This window comes from Coccinella septempunctata, chromosome 7 (genome assembly GCF_907165205.1).
Source record: "Coccinella septempunctata chromosome 7, icCocSept1.1, whole genome shotgun sequence".
In the NCBI taxonomy this organism is placed as follows: Eukaryota; Metazoa; Arthropoda; class Insecta; order Coleoptera; family Coccinellidae; genus Coccinella; species Coccinella septempunctata.
The window spans coordinates 26,782,868-26,804,304 of record NC_058195.1 but is presented as its reverse complement, the minus strand read 5'-3'; the positions used below and the strand labels follow the sequence as shown (position 1 = coordinate 26,804,304).

Genomic DNA, 21,437 nt, shown 5'->3' with positions numbered 1-21,437 from the left:
TCTCTGTAAATCGATGGATTTTTAGAATTGTGTAATAGTGCCGACTGTTCCTTATTTCGAAACAACGAATCGCTAACACCCTAGATAATAACTTTGAGTATTCAACAAGGGGGTTAATACTCAAGGATAATAAGGAAACTTGATTCGACTTGAAGCCACCGGAGTTGTTATGCTATTTGCCCCTTCAAAGAATAGCTGGCGCTTGAGACAACCGAGGAAACGCCGTTACAACCGCCTATTCCGTATTGGCCCATATCATAATTATTGTATTATGAAATGCATTGCTGAACACAACAAAGGGAGATTGGGCTGCCTTTAAGTATATACATTAATCAATCGATGCCCCAATTATATACTGTGTCCACCTAGTTGCAAAATTAGAAGGCGTAAAATTTTTATAAATATTTTGTGAGCTTTGACCTGGAAGATTTATTACTCACAAGTTGATATGTAGTAAGTCCAACAACTTCTATCAAACCATCTTCAGTGCTAGGTAGTGAAGAGCCCATAGAAGAATTCCAAGGACGTGTTCCGCCACCATAACTAAAATACAGAACAAAATTTTTATTTGCCCAAACCTCGTGTTTGCAGTTATAAAGATTAAATTTCAAAGCACTCGTCATCCGTCCAATATTCTTATATGGTGTGTTTGATGTTATTGTGCGTATTAAAAGTTTTGATAGTACCCGAGAGTTTTCGAATTCGAACTTTTTGTTATAATATCAAGTAATATATTCCAATTATTCTCAGGTTCGCTCCTCTTTTGGATAGATCAGATTTGATTTTTCTTCAACTCATCACATCCAGTTATCTCAATTTTCCCCAATCACAAATATTATGAAGCTGACCTTGATGTTTGCTTTTATTTGAAATTAAGAGTAAAATTGATGGGATGAGGCCAGAAGAAAGGACAATCAATTCGATACCACGCCGACGTTTCGGTTTATTTAAAACCTTCCTCAGGGCTCTGGAAGAGCGAAACAAAATTCACATTAATTGAGGAGCTATTATTGTTTTGTCTTGAGTTGAACAATGACAGCATAATATGATACAAACTAACAAGAGTCACAACATTTCAGTTAACAACAACAACTATGAAAATAGAAGGCAGATTTGTGCGATGTCTGAGGGTGTGAGAGAACAATTCACAAAATAAAAAATAAAAAACAATCATTAAATAAACACATAAAAACATTCTTGAACATGAAATCACTTACAATATCAACTCGGTCCCTTGTCAACTTTAAATAAAAATTCCAATAACTCAAGCAATTCAGAAACTGAGCATTTATTTCTTCGTATATAAACAAAAAGAATCAACATGCCAAGCGTAATATGAACCATCCGTCCAGGTGTCAACCGAAAACACAGATACTTAACATGATATGAAACAAAGAACAAGGACAAGAATGGTCATCGAAATAGAGATGATTTACCTTTTTATTATCTTCATTTTCTTTATTAAACTATAATATGTGGTGTTTAGCTGCTCTATATCAGTCCTCTTATTTATGGAGTTGGGTTCTTGGACAATAGAGATCATTTCGTGAATTAATCTCTTTTTTAAAATACTCTGCTGTCCAAGAACCGTCACATTATCAAAATCAAAGGTATGCAACTCTTTAAGGGAGTGTTCTGCTAAGGCAGTAGTGTTATCCTTCTTTTTTATCGGGTTGTGGATATTGATACTATCTCTTCGATGTTCGGATAGCCTTGTTTCAAGATATCTACCAGTCTGTCCGATATAAGAGCTCACACAGTCTTGGCAGTTTATCTTATAGATAACATTCGAAAGTAGTAATTTGGGTGTAGTAGATTTTAACCTCGAGAAAAATTTCTTTAACGTATTAGAGGGTTTGTATGTGACACTGACACCCGTCGATCCAAGCACCGATTTGACTCTCTCAGACAGACCTTTAATATATGGTATCACAAAAAATTTTTTAGTGCTGTTATTGTCACAATTATTCACTGTTCCGTGATCATTATCATCATATAGAACTCTTTTGATAATCGTCAAAGGATAGTTGTTCTTCAATAGGTAGGTTTTAATTTTCTCTAAATTCCCACAATGAAACATCTCGTCAGACAAAGAAGTAGCCCTGTATTTGAGATTCTTAATAATGTTGATCTTATGTGACAAAGGGTGAAATGAATTAAAATTGAGAAATCTCTCGGAAAACGAAGGTTTATGGTACCAGTCAGTTTTAATGACATTGTCTGATCTTATAACTAATATGTCCAAAAATGGTAGTTTGTTACCAACTTCCACTTCAACAGTGAACTGCAGTCGTGGATGGAAAGAGTTGAAAGTACTCAACATAACATCTACTCCATCCGATGGAATGGATGCAAAAATGTCGTCAACATATCTACGAAATAGAGGAACTCTGAAGGGTACCCTATTGAGAGCAAACGTCTGTAATTTGGCCATAACAATGTCAGAAACAATTGGGGCCAAACAATTACCCATCCCCAAACCAAATATCTGTCTGTAGTATTCACCATCAAAAACGAAGAAACTGTTATCAACACAATACCTAAACAACTCTAAGAATTCAGTAGGTGGGAGTGTAGTGTGTGGTTGAATCTTTTCATAATCTGTTCGAATGATATCGCATGCAAGTTCAACTGGTATGTTTGTGAAAAGCGAAGTGGCATCTAAAGAAACAAGTATGTAATTATCCGGTAATGTGACATTTTTAACACTGTCAACGAACTGAAAAGAATTCCGTACAAACTTGTCATTACGTTCGAAAACATGAGTCGAGCCAAAAATTTGCTCAAGTTGTACAGGGGACTTCCTACATAGCTTACTATCGGTCTAAGAGGGACGTCATCCTTGTGAATTTTCGGCAAAAAATACATTTTTGGACAGACACCACTTGAACAACACAAATATCTCCTAGTAGAATCATCAATATGCCCTTGCTTATATAGTTGATTAACTATTCTATTAAATTTATTCTGAACAGACTTTGTTGGGTCTGACGACAACCTTGCATAAGTATTTTCATCATTAAGAGCCAGACTGGCTTTGTAATCATATTGTTCTCTCAACATGGCTACCGTTGAATTACCTTTATCAGCCCTGGTGATCAAAATTTCTTCATGACTTCTTAAAAAATTTATAGTCTTCTTTATGCAGTCAAAGAGAGAATTATCATTGCTGTGATTGAATGGTGCATCATTAATATAGTTTGTACAAAGATTAATAAATCTGTTACGTCTTTCAATGATTTCACTCTCATCTTCATGAGAAGACAAAATATACTCAGTATCGATCAAAAGTTGATCAAGGGGCGGTGGCTGGTTCTTGTTATAGGGTAAGTTGTATTTTTCACCCAAACTCAATAGATATTGAACTTCAGATGGAATATCGATTCCAGTGAGATTCACCAACCGTTGTGCATTTCAGGAGTTAGACTGAGTGACAGTTGTGCTGACTTCAGTGAGAAAAACTTTCGTTTTTGTATTCTACTAATTTTAGAAAATTCGTGAAGGTAAAAAATTCTTTGACGATTTGAAAATTCTTCATATAAATCAGATGGAATTATTTCCGATATTTTTGAAAGAACTCGTTGTAAATCTCTACTCAAGGAACCAACCTTCCAATGTACATAAACTATCTCCAACCTCAGAATTTTAAGTTTGAATGTATAGACTATACTATTACATCTGTTTACAAACGGGTTTTTTGAGTCTAACATAATTGGTAGTATTGTCTTTGAAACTTGTTGTATATGTTTGGGAAATACATTCTGGTTCTTACAGGTCAGCAGAAACTTCTTATGATTCGAGTAGTGTGCCATCTTCTTATTGAGACTTTGCCAAGTTTTCAGGTCCCTCACAGTTTCAGAACCATAAGTTTCTCTTAGTTGGTCGAAGAAACTTCTTGTATCGCTTATCCTTGAGTCTTGATGGTGTGTTCCCAGAGTTGCAATGATGAAGGATATATTCACGGCCTTCTGTTTATATTTGAAATTAAGAGTAAAATTGATGGGATGAGGCCAGAAGAAAGGACAATCAATTCGATACCACGCCGACGTTTGCTTTTATGTGACTTCTTCTAAAAATATCCACATTCTCGTCACAATTAAAAGAGATACTCTTCACAGAATACTAAATAATTCATCAAATTTCAAAGAGAAATCAGAATGAAATCAATTTATCCATATTCAATTTATTTCCCCGAGATACACACGAGAAAATTGATCCTTTCAATTTTAATGTACATACTTATAAAACTAAATAAATCAAAAGCATTTTAGACTTTCAGACTACGTCAAGTGTAGTGGATTCAGGAAATTTTTCGAGTCAAAAACCTTTTCTTACTCTCTATCTTTTTATTCAAGTATCTGATAAAATCTTATTTTCCGGGAGCTGAAAATTAATCTTTTCTAGAAAATAGATATAACTATCTGATCAAGTACAGGAAGTAGGGAAGGTAGGAAGTAGTACCATCATTATTTACATATTTTTTCAAGTTGTTTTTGTTTCTTTATTTTCCTTTTGTTTCGCGTACTGCCCAATTAGCATAAAAAATCAACAAAACACTCACACATACATTAAACGTTTCTTTGCTGTCGTATTTGATTTCACCATGAAAATAGAATTCTACAATTCAGATCATTTATACTTGAATCTCAATGAATATTCCTGTCTTCCTACTCCTAGTTACCAATTTTCAGAAAAGTTTGATCATTAGTGAGAACAAAAAATGGGCACTAATAATATGTCATGGAGAATTCCACCGTCTACTGTGGCTGGAATTAATTATAGGCTAAGTATGTCGTAAAATGAGAATAAACCGAAAGGTGTTGATCCTTATTTACCTTGGTATATTGAGAAAAACAAGAGCATGACATTTCAACTCTTTTAATTTCGGCGTAAAATCTTTCCCATCGCATTCAAGAGTGAGATAATGAGTCAAGCTTTTCCATTTTCGCTGTAATAGATCTTTTCCTCCTAGCTGTCCATAAAACATTTTATTTTTCAGCCTAGAGTTGAACTTTGCAGGGTGTGCTTCTGGAAATGCAGAATTAAAAATTGAAATTAATTCTAATGATGTTCACTAGTAGGTACGCAAGGAGATCCACCTTTGCGTGCCGATTCGCCTAAAAATTATTGAAATGAAATTCATTAACGCCGAGGCCAAAAATAGTACTATTCACTCAGTTAGTCGAACTGATCTATAACCACTCAACTAACGTGCGTCGAGTAAGCTATGGAATCTTGGAGTTCGATATTCAGTATCTAAAAGTAACTGTTAGCTTCTGCTGTACCATTTGCCCCATAAGCTGTCAAGTAAGCGTTCTGAATTTTTGTATTCAAATTATTAGCAGATTATAACGATGATTTCTACCGACGCGATGTGTAAAAAACATTTATTTTGAATCCTATTTAAGAAAAGGGAAGAAAACAGAAGGTAAGTACAAACATTCTATTCATAAATGTATCAGCGTCTTCAGTATCGAGTATCCCAATGTTGCTGTAGATCGTCAGTCTTTCCAAAGAACTGTTTCGTAATGTAGTGGCTTTTTCCGTGAAACAGGTAGTGTTCAAAGAGAAAAGAAAGTAATCGACCAAAGAAGAGAACCCCAGAATATATTATTATTATTCTCAGCCAATAGCCCATAGTTTGATTAGGCCTGCCAGTTGATCTCCGAGGTGATTTTGGTGGCTCGGCACTAATTTTGTATTTTGAAATTACAAACAGTTATAAATCAAAATAAGCCTCTAACAATTTCCCCAATTTTTCGTAATATAGGTATACAAATAATGCAACAGTAGAAAATCTTCGTTAAGCGATAGTCTTGCTGAGAAAATATCTCTTAATCCGTGGAAATCCTATAATAGCGAATATCTTGAGGAAATAGTTGCCCATTCAGAGGAAAACTTCGAAAATCGTTTCGAAGATTTCAATGAGATAGCTTCTGTTGTTTCACTTTTTATGGAAATTGATATCCAACAATTTGAAAATTGTGTTATGCATAACGAGGGTTATCAAGAATAAATACCGAATGGACTGACTGATAAACATTTGGATAATTGTATACGAAAGGCAGTATCGGACTATGGGCCAAATAGAAAGAGACTCATCGTGAAGTCCGATAGTCAGAAATTGATGAACTAGCAGATGAAATAACTAAAGACATACAAGCAGCAGCTTGAAAAATATGTGAATATGAGAAGTCACAGAAACAGACAAAGATTAGTTAAGACATTATGGTACTAATCGAAGAATTAGGAAGGTTAAATGAAGCAAGTCTAAAAAAGATGAGAACGGATCGGAGAAATTACAAAACGAAACAAATAATACAAACTATTGAAACTAACAAAAATATGAACGGTAGACAAAGAATGAGAAAAATTAAAACTGAAGAGCTATCTTGAAGACTATCTTGAACGAATCCCTGAAGTCATTCCCAACAGATAATGGATGTTGGGTCTGAGAGACTACCAGAGATCACTGTACCTGAAATGAGACATGCTCTCCATCAAATGAAAGATTAGAAATCTCCACGAGAAGAACAGATTACTTCAGAAATATTAAAATTAGGTGGAGAGAATTTCATGGAAGCAATTCAAATTCTATTGAACAATTGTTTGATGGAGGGTAAAATACCATACAAATGGAATAATGCAGAAGTCATACTATTATATGAAAAAGAAGACATCACAAACATCGAGAATGGGTATTTTCCTAAATTTCAAAATATATTTCTTCATAAACTTTTTAGGGTTTTCACTCCCAATCTCTGCAAGAATTTACGCAGGAGCAAATCGTTGATTTTATTTTTAATTGATTTTGTTTCAGAGATTGGGAGTGAAAACCCTAAAAAGTTTATGAAGAAATGCGGAATCCTCCCAGAATAAATTTCAATCGATATTCAAAATATATGTTACTAGCTGACCCGGAAAACGTTGTTTTGCCATATAAATAATTTCCATGTTGTATCATAAAAAAATAGAAATTAAAAATTTTGTCTAAAAAATAAAAACAAAATTTAGGGGTGGACTACCCCTAACATTTAGGGGGATGAAAAATAGATGTTGGCCGATTCTCATAGATAGCTGACGCGGCAAACGTTGTTTTGCCATATAAATAATTTCCTAATGATTCAATTACTAAAATGGCTATTAAAAAATAAGGGTTGATCGTAGAAGGGTGAAAATTGAGGATTGTATGTATTTTTGTATGTTGTATCATAAAAAAATAGAAATTAAAAATTTTGTCTAAAAAATACAAAAAAAAATTTAGGGGTGGACTACCCCTAACATTTAGGGGGATGAAAAATAGATGTTGGCCGATTCTCATAGATAGCTGACCCGGCAAACGTTGTTTTGCCATATAAATAATTTCCTAATGATTAAATTACTAAAATGGCTATTAAAAAATAAGGGTTGATCGTAGAAGGGTGAAAATTGAGGATTGTATGTATTTTTGTATGTTGTATCATAAAAAAATAGAAATTAAAAATTTTGTCTAAAAAATACAAAAAAAAATTTAGGGGTGGACTACCCCTAACATTTAGGGGGATGAAAAATAGATGTTGGCCGATTCTCATAGATACCGGATAAGCACAAAAAATTTCATCAAAATCGGTCAAGCCGTTTCGGAGGAGTATGGTAACGAAAACTATGACACGAGAATTTTATATATTAGATTAAAATCTTTATACCTAAAATATATCGAAATATATTTTTTTCGAATTTTATCATATTACATTTTGTCTTTATTCACTTTCGAAAATTCTGATTTTAGAAGTGCTCTCTTATGAACATTCTACGTCATTTTCACAATCCGGCAACGCCCTTTGAGTCAATAATGGTCATGAAAGTTTTCTGATCAACATAGACGTAATAAATATCAAGTTTTGTGATCAAATTTTACAAGAAAAACAAACAATGACACAAAATGTCATCGGTTTTGAGAAAGTATAGACACGGATTACAAAAACAATTTTATGCAATCTGTGGATATCTTCTTGATCGGTTCCGCTGTTGTCGAATTAACAAAAATTACTAGACTTTACTGAAGGCATTCTACGTCACAAGCTTTCACATATTCGAATGTTTACTAAGTTTCGAAGGGTGTATTTCTGAATTTTGAAGCGAATCTTTCAGGTGTTGGATAACTAATGGAAAAGGGTTTCCATAAATAATCTTACTTTCGATTTTGGAGTTTTAGGAAACTAGCCCATTATCGACATATCTACAGGATGTTTCATGAGTCGTTGGCCACAGCCTAATGGTGAATGCGGGTCATCCAGACCTTTCAGAAAACTTGCTTGTTTTGTGAAAGTTTCGGAGATACGGGGTGATTCCTGAAAAGTGGCCTAAATTTGCGATAGCCATAACTCTGGAATGCAAAGTCCGATTTCGATTAAATTTTATGGGTTTGTTCACTTCAGAATGCTTTTTCAAACAAATGAAATATCAATGTTTTTAGGGCAGTACTCAGTATGTCATTATTTTTCTTTCAAGCTCCAAAATCTATATTTTTTACATCCCTTGCAGAAATTTCGTTATTGCGATGAAAAACTACATGAGCTCTTCTAAGGAATTCAATTTTCACTTTGCATGGCACACTTGTCACAAGAGAATAGGAACCGGACGAATTAATCTTTTATGTAATTTTTTCTGAATGCGGTACTGAATTTTATTCGTTTGGTGATATTATTTATTGCCTTCTGTGGAGATTTCTAATTTTTTAAAAATTTGTGAAAAAGTGATTAAATTCTTTCGGAATTACATTTTGACTTTAGATTCAAATGAAGTAAGCTTAGAAAATGTAATACGTGAGTGAATTCGATCTGAAAAACAAAAAATTTTGACCAATTGAACATCAGCATGATAGTACAGGTCCCCGCCGATTTAGACTAGTTATGCAATATCTGAAAAACAACTTTCCGAAGAGATGGATAGGAAATAGGGGACTTTTGCCATGGTCCCCAAGGTCCCCTGATATGACGCCTCCGGATTATTTTCTGTGGGGTTATCTGGAAGAGAAAGTATATGCCACTGAAATTATCTCACGGGAGCATTTGAGAGAAAGGATAGAAAAATCCTGCGCAGAAGTTGAGCAAAATCCCGACATGATAATATGACAATAAATAATATGATTCTTGGAGCTAGCAGATGTGTCGAGATGTAACAACTCCATTTCGAACATCTTAGCGGAGCGGATCTGAAGGTTTATACCTCGGAACCCAGGGAACATCTATAAAAAAAAATTAATTTTTGCGGCAAATTATTTTTTGTACTTTTTTCGACAAAGTTTACCCGAAAATAATTGTTGCTTTTTATTATTTATTTATAAACAATCTAAATTACTGAATCAGTTGAGTTGAAATAACCCTCAGAAATAGTTAGGAGGATTGAATTTAAGCAAAAATGTATCGAAAAGTTTTTTTGTAAAATCAATATAATTTTCGAACTATTCCCGATTGAAACCTAAGATTTTTCACCTAAAGAAGCCACGTTTTCGAACGGGCTTTCACGAATAACTGTAAAACTATGAGATTTATCGAAAAACTTGTTATAAACAAAATTGTAGCCTATTAAAAAACAAAACAAACTAGCTGTCAACGAACTATCTGAATGTTATATGAACCGAGATATGATTTATCTATGTTGAGTATGAATTCGCAAACTGCTGAATGTTAAACGTTCAAAATCAAATAGACAAATTCGGGTAAAATTTATGAAACCTTTTTTGAAGTCCTTGAGAAGAGCTTCCAAATTAACTCCATCAAAAATGAATTGTGCAACTATTGACGGAGCTATGACATTCAAAACTAACTAACTAACTAAAATTTTTTAACAATTCCCCCATCATTACCACCAGAATATTTTTCACTTCCTAGCACTTGAGTACTATCAATGTTATCCAGTAGTTTGGAAAGAAAGGAACCAAGTGAAAAGACATTTTAAGAATTGAACAAAAAATTTAATTATTTCTCAAATTACTCGAAAACTAAAATATATACGAGAACACAGCAGGAATGCAAAAATGAAATATTCACGGTTTACTATAAAACGGTTTTCGTTTGTTTTATGTAGCATCCAAAATTACTGAGTTATGTACCTTTGAAGTTTGCATGTTACAGTAAAAGTTCGCTTTTGCTATGCATTTGAAGATAATCATTTTGAAAGTGGAGTTCTTCAAAAATGTTTCCTTATAGGGAGATCAAAGTGTTAAAAATTCTCTACAAAATGGTTCTAAGACCGATTCCATACCTCGAAAATTGACCGAGTTATCGTCAAAAAAAAAAATCGGAATATAGTTTTTCATTGATGTGATGAATCTTCCGAGCACAAAATTTCACCAACTTTTTCCAGTTTCTCCATTGACTTAAAAATACCAAAAATTCGAAGAAACCAACCTTAAAAGTGGAGCTCTCACAAAAATAAATATATTTGACCATTTTGTATTCTTCATATTCTGCAACGGAAATAGCTGTTCAAACCCTTCACCTGCAGTAAAAACTAACGAGGTTGATGATGATGATTAGAACTAATTTAGCATCAATATAATGTTTAAACATATATTTCGACAGGAAAATAAACTATTATTTTTACAAACCTTCGTTTCAAACAATTACAAATAAACAATTAATACTTCTAAAACTTTCAGGGATGGGCCATGATAGTAACAGAAATGACGATCGCTATATCCGTCTGGCACTTTTATGTTGCAAATGTGCTAAAGAGGCAGAATAACCAGCCAGGAACGCATTTTAGAACTCCAGAAGTATATGTCAGTTTCATGTTGGCTATACTTTATTATCTTTAACTCATTCCTCTATCATCAACGCCACTTCAAGCCTTCTAAAAGGACATATTTTTTCTGACCCCAAAAATAAAAGCAACGAATATTCGATTTCCAAAATCATGGGATCTCATTGAATAAAAGGCATTCAAGGTAAAAGCCAAGGCCGAATTCATCATGACATAGTGGAAAAAAAAAAACTTGAAACTTTTTTGGGCATATTTTCCTCAAAAATGTTATTTATTTTTTGTGCCAATCCATTACTTTTGCTTGTTTCGAGTTGCAGGGGCTTCAAGGTCAGAAGGAAGCTATTTTCATTTTGGGCATCCAAAGTACGAGCAATTGACCTTGAATATCAAGGTCATGGTCGAATCCATAGGCACCATCTGATAGCCAGAGAAAAACCCTGCAACCCTCTCCCGACATGTTATTCTAACAATTCCGATACTATTGTGATACACTGCATATTTTTGAAAAAATTGACGTATTTCGAAAGAAGCAACGATTTCTGACGGGTGAATATATTTCATAGGGAATATATAGAATCCGATGAAAAAAATTTTTTCGAAATCGATGCATGTTCCGTAGGTTCCTACATTTTCTCATTTTACAGTCTAACGGTACTCCACTATCTCTTACGATAGTACATATTCATTGTTGTTTTATGAAATGAAATAAATAGGTGAAGGTTTTTTGGAAGAATAAATTTTCATACTTATGTGTGTTATGATGAAGCAAACACACTTACAGGTTACATTTTCCAAAAGGTTTTATATTATTTGTATCTGAATTCAATAAGGGATTTCCAAAGAATTCATAGCTCGATTTTGCATATTTTTCAATCACTTTTTTACGAACACAGAAGGTTTGAAATGAAGAGAGTTGAACAGAATTTAAAATACATAATTCAAAATCTGGGCAAAAAAATACGAAGGCATAGAAGGGCCACATAATATTTTAAAAATATTTTTCCTTAAATTCCGATTTTCAAGTCTAAATTTAGTTGAATTCCGAGTTCAAAGTCGGAACTAAGTTGGTATCCTACCATCAACACCTTGCATTTATGGATTGTCTATTGAAACAAGGTCGTTTCTGAAAGCAATGGACGATGCTCGAATAGACTTTCGTTATTCCATACTACTTAAGAACATCTATCAGCAAGCTTAGTTTCATATCAAAATAGATGACGACCCGAAAAGTGAACAGATTCCCAAAGGAGTAAGACAGGGCGACATCATATCGCCTAAACTTACAAATCAAAGGAATCAATACAGGGTCTTTCACGAGGAACCTCACCCATATTTATACGGAAAACTACTGAACGTATTTTCATGAAATTCAGCACTTATAAGTTTTTCACGATGCTGATGAAATCTAAAATATTTTCAAGGCATGAGCACCTCCGTTTTTTCCGGAAATGACGTCAACTTCCGTTTTTCAAATTAGAACACCATTTTTTTATTGCAGAAATAAATTCCTTAGAAAATTTCAAGTTATTTTAATCGAAATCGCGATTCATGATACAGGTGGTGAAAAAATCGCTTTCAAAGTTAGGGATGACAAAATCGTGAAAAATCAATTTTTTCAAATTAGAACCCCATTTTTTTATGGCAGATATTGAATCTACGTTAAAAAATAATGTGAGTGTATGTATCACATCCTTGCCCTGAAGTGGATATTTTCTGAGTTATTCACAAAAAACTGTTTTTCGTCGTGAATTTTCAGCTATTTCTTTTCCCTTCACGCCAAAAAGATGAAATTTTCAGGAACTGTTACTTAAACCATGTTTTAGATTTTACTACCCTAATATGCAAGAGGAAAAAGTTACAGGTTGTTCCTAAATAGATGGCGAATTTTGATTCGAATTTGTATCGGAAACCTCTTTATTTCAACTAATCGGCCATCGGTTTTCTCTCCAATGATAAATAAATAATTCCTTATGAACCATATGCAAAAACTTACCATGTTTTACATTCTTTTTTTTTATGATACATATCATTAATTACATCTGCCAAATTCCTCTTTATTCAGTAGCATTTTGTGTTTAGGTACTATTAATTTGGTGATAATTCGTATTAAGTTATAAAATCTATCACTATGCCTAATTTTACCAATGAAGATTATTTAAATCTCATTCTACTTCATGGAGAATGTAATAAAGTTGTAGATAGAACGATTCGACTGTTCATTGAGAGGTTTCCTGACCGACCCAGACCAACGAGAGATACCATTAACAGAACCATGACAAACTTGAGAAATGTCGGATCTTTCGTTGAGAAAACTATACACAGAGAAAAAAGTGTAGTAGAAGATGAGAACAGCGAAATTACAGTTCTTGCATATTTTCGTGTGAATCCTCAAAATTCTCTCAAAGATGCCGATATTGATCTGGGATTATCTCAATCGAGTGTTTGGAGAATATTGAAAAAACATAAAATGCACCCATATAAATTCAATAGGGTACAGCATTTGAAGGAAACTGATTTCGTCAGGAGAACAGAGTTTTGCGAAGCTATGATGATTCGATTTCAAGAGAATGAAAACATTTTGGACTGTATTATATAATTTGGACAGATAAATCTAAATTCACAAAGAATGGTTTTTTCAATAGGCATAACAGTCATTATTGGGATGAAGAGAACAACCATCACTTCAGACAATGGAACTTTCAAGAGACCTGGAGTTTCAATGTTTTTTGCGCCATCAACAATAATGCAATTCTCGATGTTCACATTTATGATGGGACTTTAACTGGTAAGATAGAACACTACACATGTTTGCATTATTTAAAGAATATTCTCCGTTAGGAGATAGATATTCTGACATATTGACTCAAATAATTGAGCCGCTAGTACAGAACCATAATGACTTATGGTATCAACAAGATGGCGCGCCTCCACACAATTTATTCAATGTGTCAAATATCCTCTACAGGCTATTTGAAGATCGATGGTTGGCGAACAATGGTCCACATCTTTGGCCACCACGTTCTCCCGATTTAACTCCTTTAGACTATTATGTTTGGGGTAGGATAAAAAATATTGTCTACTCAACTCCCCTGACCGATAAAGAGGACTGTATAGAACGAGTCAGAAATGCGTTCAGGTTTGTTTAGATTTTTAGATTCATAGTTTTGAAACTCAATTTGGTTTTTAAACACTTTTGCAGATCTCTTCCTCCCGATGAAATAAGAAGAGCAACGCACGAAGCATTCCTGAGACGTATAAATAAATGTCTAGAAATTAACGGTCAAAACTTTGAGCATTTTCTCTAGTTATAACTGCGAGAGTTTGCCATGGTTCTCCTAATAGTAACTTGAAGTCGGTTTCAAGAAGGGGTAAAAAATCTACAGCATGGTTCAAATAACAGTTCCTGAAAATTTCATCTTTTTAGCGTGAAGGGAAAAGAAATAGCTGAAAATTCAAGACGAAAAACAGTTTTTTGTAAATAACTCAGAAAATATCCATTTTAGGGCAAGGGTGTGATGCCTACACTCACATTATTTTTCAACGTAGATTCAATATCTGCCATAAAAAAATGGGGTTCTGATTTGAAAAAATTGATTTTTCACGATTTTGTCATCCCTAACTTTGAAAGCGATTTTTTCACCCCCTGTATCATGAATCGCGATTTCGATTTTTAAAGTGGATACATCAATCTTACATCTTGGAAAATCCCAAAAATAAAAATTTTCCATCCAAAAACCTCGAAGTTATTCTTGTTTCAGCGGAGCTCTATTTTCGATTTTTTTTTCGAATTTTCCCGCTCAGAGAGAATTTTTCAACCAAAACTGGAAAATGTTACATTAAAATAACTTGAAATTTTCTAAGGAATCTATTTCTGCAATAAAAAAATGGTGTTCTAATTTGAAAAACGGAAGTTGACGTCATTTCCGGAAAAACCGGAGGTGCGCATGCCTTGAAAATATTTTAGATTTCATCAGCATCGTGAAATACTTATAAGTGCTGAATTTCATGAAAATACGTTCAGTAGTTTCCCGTATAAATATGGGTGACGTTCCTCGTGAAAGACCCTGTATAAACGGCGAATATTCACATCACCTGAGGTTCGCAGATGATATCTTATCAATAAGATCAGATATCCAAAAATTAAGAAACATGCTCCGGTTCGTCCAGTTTTTTGTAGTGTGTTTGTTTGTTGTAATCGTTTTATTTTTGGAGGCTCCTCTATGTTTTTCAATATCTGAGTTCAGGTGAGCTATCTATGATACTGCTTGAGTAAACAAATTAATTTTTGGGCGATTCTGTATCAATATACAGAATAGGAAAACAATGGGTACAGGTTAAATTACCTGTACCTATTGTTTCCCTATTCTTTGGTAGATGTGCTGTTGAAATCGTATGTTTTCTATATGTAGAAGCTCACCTCTGGCTTCATGAAATTCCAAAGCTATATGAGCATCTACGCCAAGAGAGAAGTAATTGTTTATAACATTCAGAGGCAAATTATCCTTTCCATTTTCTTCATTCGCATCGGAGTTGGGATTTTTTTCTACATGAACATGCCATCTGTCGAGAAAAACCGGCTGACTGTTGCTCATATTTGATAATATTTCGGATACTGGTTCATCCGTGTAGCCCTTGAATTGGAAATACATAATATCAGTACATCATTTGAAGAATAAAAAGAGTTTTGCTGAGGATGATTTTTTTTATCATAGAATTTGTATATTATGGGGATGAATTGGTTCAACTTATAATTTTTTTTCATGTATGAAATGTCAATGACTTTTATATTGGCTAGATTCTCGAATCTGTAGAAATTGGATCTTTTATGAACACGATACCATGTTAAATAATATTGGGAGCAGTTCTTCTGAAATGTAAAGGAATATTTTGAATAGGTGAAGGTATCAGTCACAAGGAACTATTTATGTATAATTTATTCAGCAGCAACGTTACGGGAAATTTATTCCCTTCCTCAGGCTAAAAACAATTTTACCTAAATTAGTAATGGGTAGCATGAGATCTGATATATGAACTAACTACAAAATTACTCTTAACAAACAACACAATATAGAACAAACACACAGGTTCACCCTGTATTACAATTGAAAAAACAAACGATGAACATTCGAAACCGGAACATAAAAAACCGAGAAGAAAATTGCACCAGCTCACCTTGTGAATAAGGGAGATCGGCCACCTAATGCGAAGTTGAGCGAAGCTGTGCTTTTTCAATGCTAAATCACGAGCTGCGTCACTCGATTAGTTGCTTGTCGATTATATTAATACTGAAAAGGCTCAGCTTCGCGCAACTTCGCATTCGGTGGCCGATCTCCCTAAGAAATTACGATGTGAATCATTTGAAAAAATTCAAATTCGTGGAGAAAATGAAAATAAAAATTTTCTTTCATTTCGGGGATCCAAACAAACTCTCTGACGTATCGGTCGCAGGTTCAGGTTCAATGTAACACAGAACTGCACCAGATGGAAAATGATATGTCATGAAAATTATAATTTTATTTCTTTAATCAGATTCGAATATACGATGTTCAATGAACCTATATCAGACCGCGCATTGATTGAATTCGGGTGTCTCTTAATGAAAAGCATCTCTTTGAAATTACGTTTGAACCAATTGTTCTCCCTGGTCAGAATTTTCGCGTCATCAAAATCAAACTGATGTTCCTCAGACATGGCATGCTGTGAAAGCGCAGTTGTGTTGGAATATTTTGATATTCTGTAGTTCGTGAATAGAGAATCTGAAATTTCTATACAAATTCACATTCGAGAATCGAGCACCAGGTATGATGTTTTAAGGGTTATCGAAAACATGCTTTCTGCATAAGTTAACAATTGATGAATTGTCTCGACCAAAAATTATTCTAAAAAAAAATAAACACGTAAGTATATGAAATGTTTTTAGAACTTTCATCAATTACTATCTACCCTAAGAAAAGGCTGATGAAAAAAATCATTAATGACCAAATCATCCTCAGCAAAAAAACATGTATACATTTCTGACACAAAAAGTTAGGCTTGGCATTGATGAAAACTCAACCACCCTGCGCCACTTATAGAGCGTGTACTTCCTCAATTATACTGGGTGAGTTCTTGGCTTGTACATAAATCTTAATTTGAAACGATAACTTAGTTACTGCAAGTTCTTTGGTGATACGTATTGGATATCTCCTCTTGATTCCTATTTCTTTTTTTTGTAATTATTACGAATTCAGTAAGCAGCGAACCATATTCTCTGATATTCATCCCTAGTATGTAATTATTGATTATCGTCCTTTTTTCGTCAAAGAGTTAACAGATTCAGCCTTCAACTAGTGGCGGAGGTGTATTTTATACACTACTTTCATTAAGAACACTATAGTTATTGTAAACTAGAATGACTCCCCTTGTACTTCCACCTAACCTATTATTGTGTCTACTAGCACATTACTCAGTTGCGCTTTGATTCTTCGAGTGAGAACATAGTTATTTGCTGTGAAATCTACAGACGTTCCGATTGGTGTACAGAAAACACCATGCGGTCTGTTATGTAAGTATATTCAACATATTTTTAAAATTGAGTTGCTCGAGGTAAAATATTTATTATGCTATTTGTTCTGTCCATTCAATTGACGACAACTGAACTCGAGGCTTGCGCTTTATTTGACGGAAAAAGTGGAGAAGATGTTGTAGGTGAAGCAGAGACGGCAGAAAATGAAGATCTTGAAGAGAGTGATCATATTACAGAGTCGGAAGTAGAACAAGATAAAACCGATGATGAACAAGAGATCAATGAAGAAGACAGTGAAGAATATTATTATATGTGGCTAGAAATAAGAAAATGAAAATGTTATGGCAGAAATCTCCAATTGTGAGTAAGATCAGTAGAACGAATAAAAAAATATCGTGAAAATATTTCCCAGACCTAAGCAATGTGCACGATATATTACCGATGAAAGGAGTCTTCTTCTTCTTCTACGTGCGGTGCCCCACCGGGCTGAACTGAGGCCTCGTGACCCATTGTTCGTCCGCTTGTAGTTGGAGAGACTTAAACTCTGTGACATGCTGACAAAAATGCCACAAGTCGACAGAGAGGTGTCCCTCTCACCATAGGAGTTGTGGGTGTTCTGTTTCCTAGGTGTATCATCCTTAAGTCTTCAAGGTTGATACAGAAGAACAAAATGTGTTCGACCGTTTCCTCCGTGCTCCTGCACCAGCGGCACAGGGAACAGCTAGTCAGTCCCATTCTATTTAAGTGTTTATTAAACAAATGGCCAGTCATTGCTCCAGTCACTAGACTCAGTTGTTTCTTCTCAAGAGCTAAGAGTTTTTTGATCTCAGGCACAGAGGATGGTCTCTCAATGAGAAGCCTCGACTGTCTAAGACCACCTCTCATGCTCCATCCAGAGGAAAATTTCCTGTCCAGCCAACTATTGAAGAAGTTCTTGACAGATGTACGACAGAAAGGCAGCGCCGGTCCCGGACCAACAAAAGCTGAGCGGGCTCCCTGCTTTTCAAGTATGTCTGCCTTCTCGTTCCCCGGAAGTCCTGCGTGAGCCGGGCACCAGATAACTTTCACAATGTTATCAGAGCCTAGCTCCCGCAGAGCCTCTCTGCGTTCCTTTACTAGGTGTGAGTTAACCCTTTTCTCAGAAAGGGATTTCAGGGTTCCCTGACTGTCACAACAAATATAGATGTGTTTTCCGGAGTACCCTCTGCCGATATTCTCCAGTGTGCAGGCTAAAACAGCATACAGTTCAGCCTGCACTATGGAACGATCCTTTCTATATTAGTAACTTGGAGGTGTACTGTGTTCAGCAGCCGGAAGGGCAATACCGAAAGGCAAATACGCCAACTGACATTCGATTACTTCAACCGTGAAGCAAAAACCGATATTTGACATGTAAAAATTTGTAAACTAGTTATCCTTCAGCTAAAAAGCTTTTGGATAATGAATTTGCAATTGTTGGAACACTAAAAAATAAAAAAGAGGCAATGTCAGAATTACTACCGAATAAAATGAGAGCACCTGGTTCTTCTATGTCTGGATTTAAAGAAAAATGCCCGTTGTATCCTATACTCCGAAGAAAAATAAGGCTGTAATTTTGTTTTCTACGATGTACACTGGTGCTGCAATCCATCCCCTGTGAATACTAATCCAGGCACTATGATGGATTACACGACTCTACAAAAAAAATTTCGTTCCTTGTCCTAACGTTTATACTAGGAATTTCCGGTTAATTATGCACAAAAACGAAAAGAAAATACAATACAAAAAGAAGGAGTACTGTACAGTGTACAGCACTCCAGTTCAAGCGCCTAACGAGGCGCATCGGAAGAATGAAAAATTAATGGAAACAAAAATTCCGAAGGAATTGTCCAATAATGTGAGTGTTCCAATAATGTGAGTTAGTCATGAACTATCATAGGAAGTCCCAGAGAAGTCGAAAAATTCAAGTGCAACTGTAGACCGGTTTCGGGATCATTTTCCCTCGTCAGTAGAGTATAGCACTGAATCTTCCGAGCGGAGGATGGTAGTCTTATGCGATCTTGGGACGCCGCTTTGAGATATTCTCATCACGATACGCCACCTGTCACGCAAAGGCTGAACCAAAACCTCACTTTCTCTGCAGACTCCTACAACAGTTCATGGCTCCCAAGTTCAACTACTTCCCGCAGTCATCGAATGTGCAAACATTCATCAAGGACCACAGGCGAAAAGAAAATACCTTTTTTTGGTATAAAGTTTGCTTTTGTGATATTTATAGTATTAATACTTATTCTTCAATTTTTTATAATTTTTCTTAATTTTTCAGAATTCAAAATGACCGAGCGATGAGGGTGGGGTGTTCACGTTTACGAGGTGCCGCTAGAGGGCACTCGAGTCATAAACAAAGATCAGGTGTTGTTTACAAGCCCATACAAACTTCAAATGTCTTCAAGAAAGTGTAAATACGATGCTGATGCATTTTGTTTTATGTGTGGTCAATTTATTATAATTCGTGACGTGAAATACGAATTAAAGACATCTCACGTTCTCTCTGAAGCCTATGAAGCATAATTTTGACTTTCCTGTTTGGAATCAAGACAAGCCATGGGCTCCACATGTTGCTTGTAGTTAGGTATTTTAAATGATATTGTTGAATCAGTCTCCTAAACACAGAAGCAAACTTTTTCATGCCATATATTTTTTTTTCGTCTAAGTAGGATCTGAACTATCGAAATTTTTGCTTTGCAGTCAAAGTCAAATTTGGTGTTGACCCGTGTTATAATTGTTATAAAAAAGGCGTCGAAACTTTTGATAAATTGTGTGGTTTTTATTCAGTTCTCAGAAGCACAAGGGGATGGCCTTTAGTATTTATTTGCCAAGTAGTCAATAGAAGTGATATAAATAGTCAAATTTTATACAACGCTATACATATCGATAAAAGTCAGAAACAGAAGAGTTGTAATGGACTCATAATCATAGTTATTGTTCAAACGAAAATATTGAAATTCCTTAGAGTCCAATCCCCTTTTCACAGTAAGCATTATTCGAAATAGGATAACCAATTATTTCACCTAGTTTGTTAATAAATTTAGCCATTGTCTTCCGTGTATCCACATTCTGATGATACAACAAATTGTCAATAAGTAGGTCGAAATCATAGGTGAATGATTTTACTTGTAGAACAATGAATCGAGAAATAGACGTAGTACAAGTTACACTGCTCGTTTTATTTTCCTAAGATGGTTCTCCATCTATGCCCAAAAGAGCAAATTAAGTTCGTAAAGAAATCAAACAACACAGTTTATTACATGGCGATCCTGCCATTTCGAATCAAGTGAAATAAGAAGAAAAATAAACATCCAACATGGGAAAATCCCAATCGAAGGAAGAAGTGATAATTGCTCAAGCAGGTAACTCTGGAGGAGAATCTACGAAGGTAGGCAGTGGAAATTTGTCAATGGGTGAAGTTTGCTCCATCATCGCAATAGTTCTTTCACTGGGTCTATTCATTTACCTGATGGTTCAATGGATAAAGAAGCGCATTCAGAGGAAGATTAGGACAGAAATCAGACGCAGCCAGGAACTGATCTAACAAAATCTGGAAAAAAAAGTGACATAGCTGGTGTGGTAAAAAAAAAAAAAAAAAAAAACAAAAAAAAAGTGCGTGAGTACAAAGTGTGCAAGTGTTATGTAAGCTACCTATATTTTAATTCTAATTTAAATCTAGTTATGTACTACATCCTAAACTCGTATAGTTAAGGTTCCTTAAATGAACAAATTCGAAAGTCTAAAAATTTTATATGACGAATTTTCCAAATTTCATACCAATTTAGGAAAAGATAATAAAGATAGGAGAGAAGATTCTAGAATAACTGAGAGATATTTAGGTAGGTTAGAGGATTTAAAAACAAGATTTGAGGAAATTCGTAAAGAAATCAATGAAAAATATTTAGAGCCAGAGGCTAAAGAAAAATTTCAGCGATTGATTGTTAAAATAGAACGACTTCAAACTGATATATTTGTTACTTTAGAGAATAGATTGAAATTGTCTAATTTGGTACATCATTCCAACGGCTCTAGTAGCAATAATTCAAGTCAAATTACAGGTATTGCAACAGAAATATCAACAATGAGTGAGACTTTTGATTTGAAAACTGCAACTAGTTTAATTCCATGCATGGATGGTTCGGAAAATGGCACTCGCCGA

The 21,437-nt window shown here is 34.7% G+C and overlaps 1 protein-coding gene across 4 annotated transcripts in view; it reads right to left on the bottom strand.

The window, feature by feature from the left end:
* The window catches only part of LOC123318010 (eye-specific diacylglycerol kinase), a 291,641-nt gene that overhangs the window by 144,816 nt on the left and 125,388 nt on the right, over window positions 1-21,437 (bottom strand). For all 4 annotated transcript variants that reach the window (XM_044904662.1, XM_044904665.1, XM_044904664.1 and 1 more), the window contains exons 7-9: window positions 15,164-15,377; window positions 4,836-5,028; window positions 441-543 (exon numbers count right to left, since the gene is read on the bottom strand). In XM_044904662.1, the coding sequence (XP_044760597.1) occupies window positions 441-543; window positions 4,836-5,028; window positions 15,164-15,377 (510 nt within the window). The remainder of the gene's footprint in view (window positions 1-440; window positions 544-4,835; window positions 5,029-15,163; window positions 15,378-21,437) is intronic.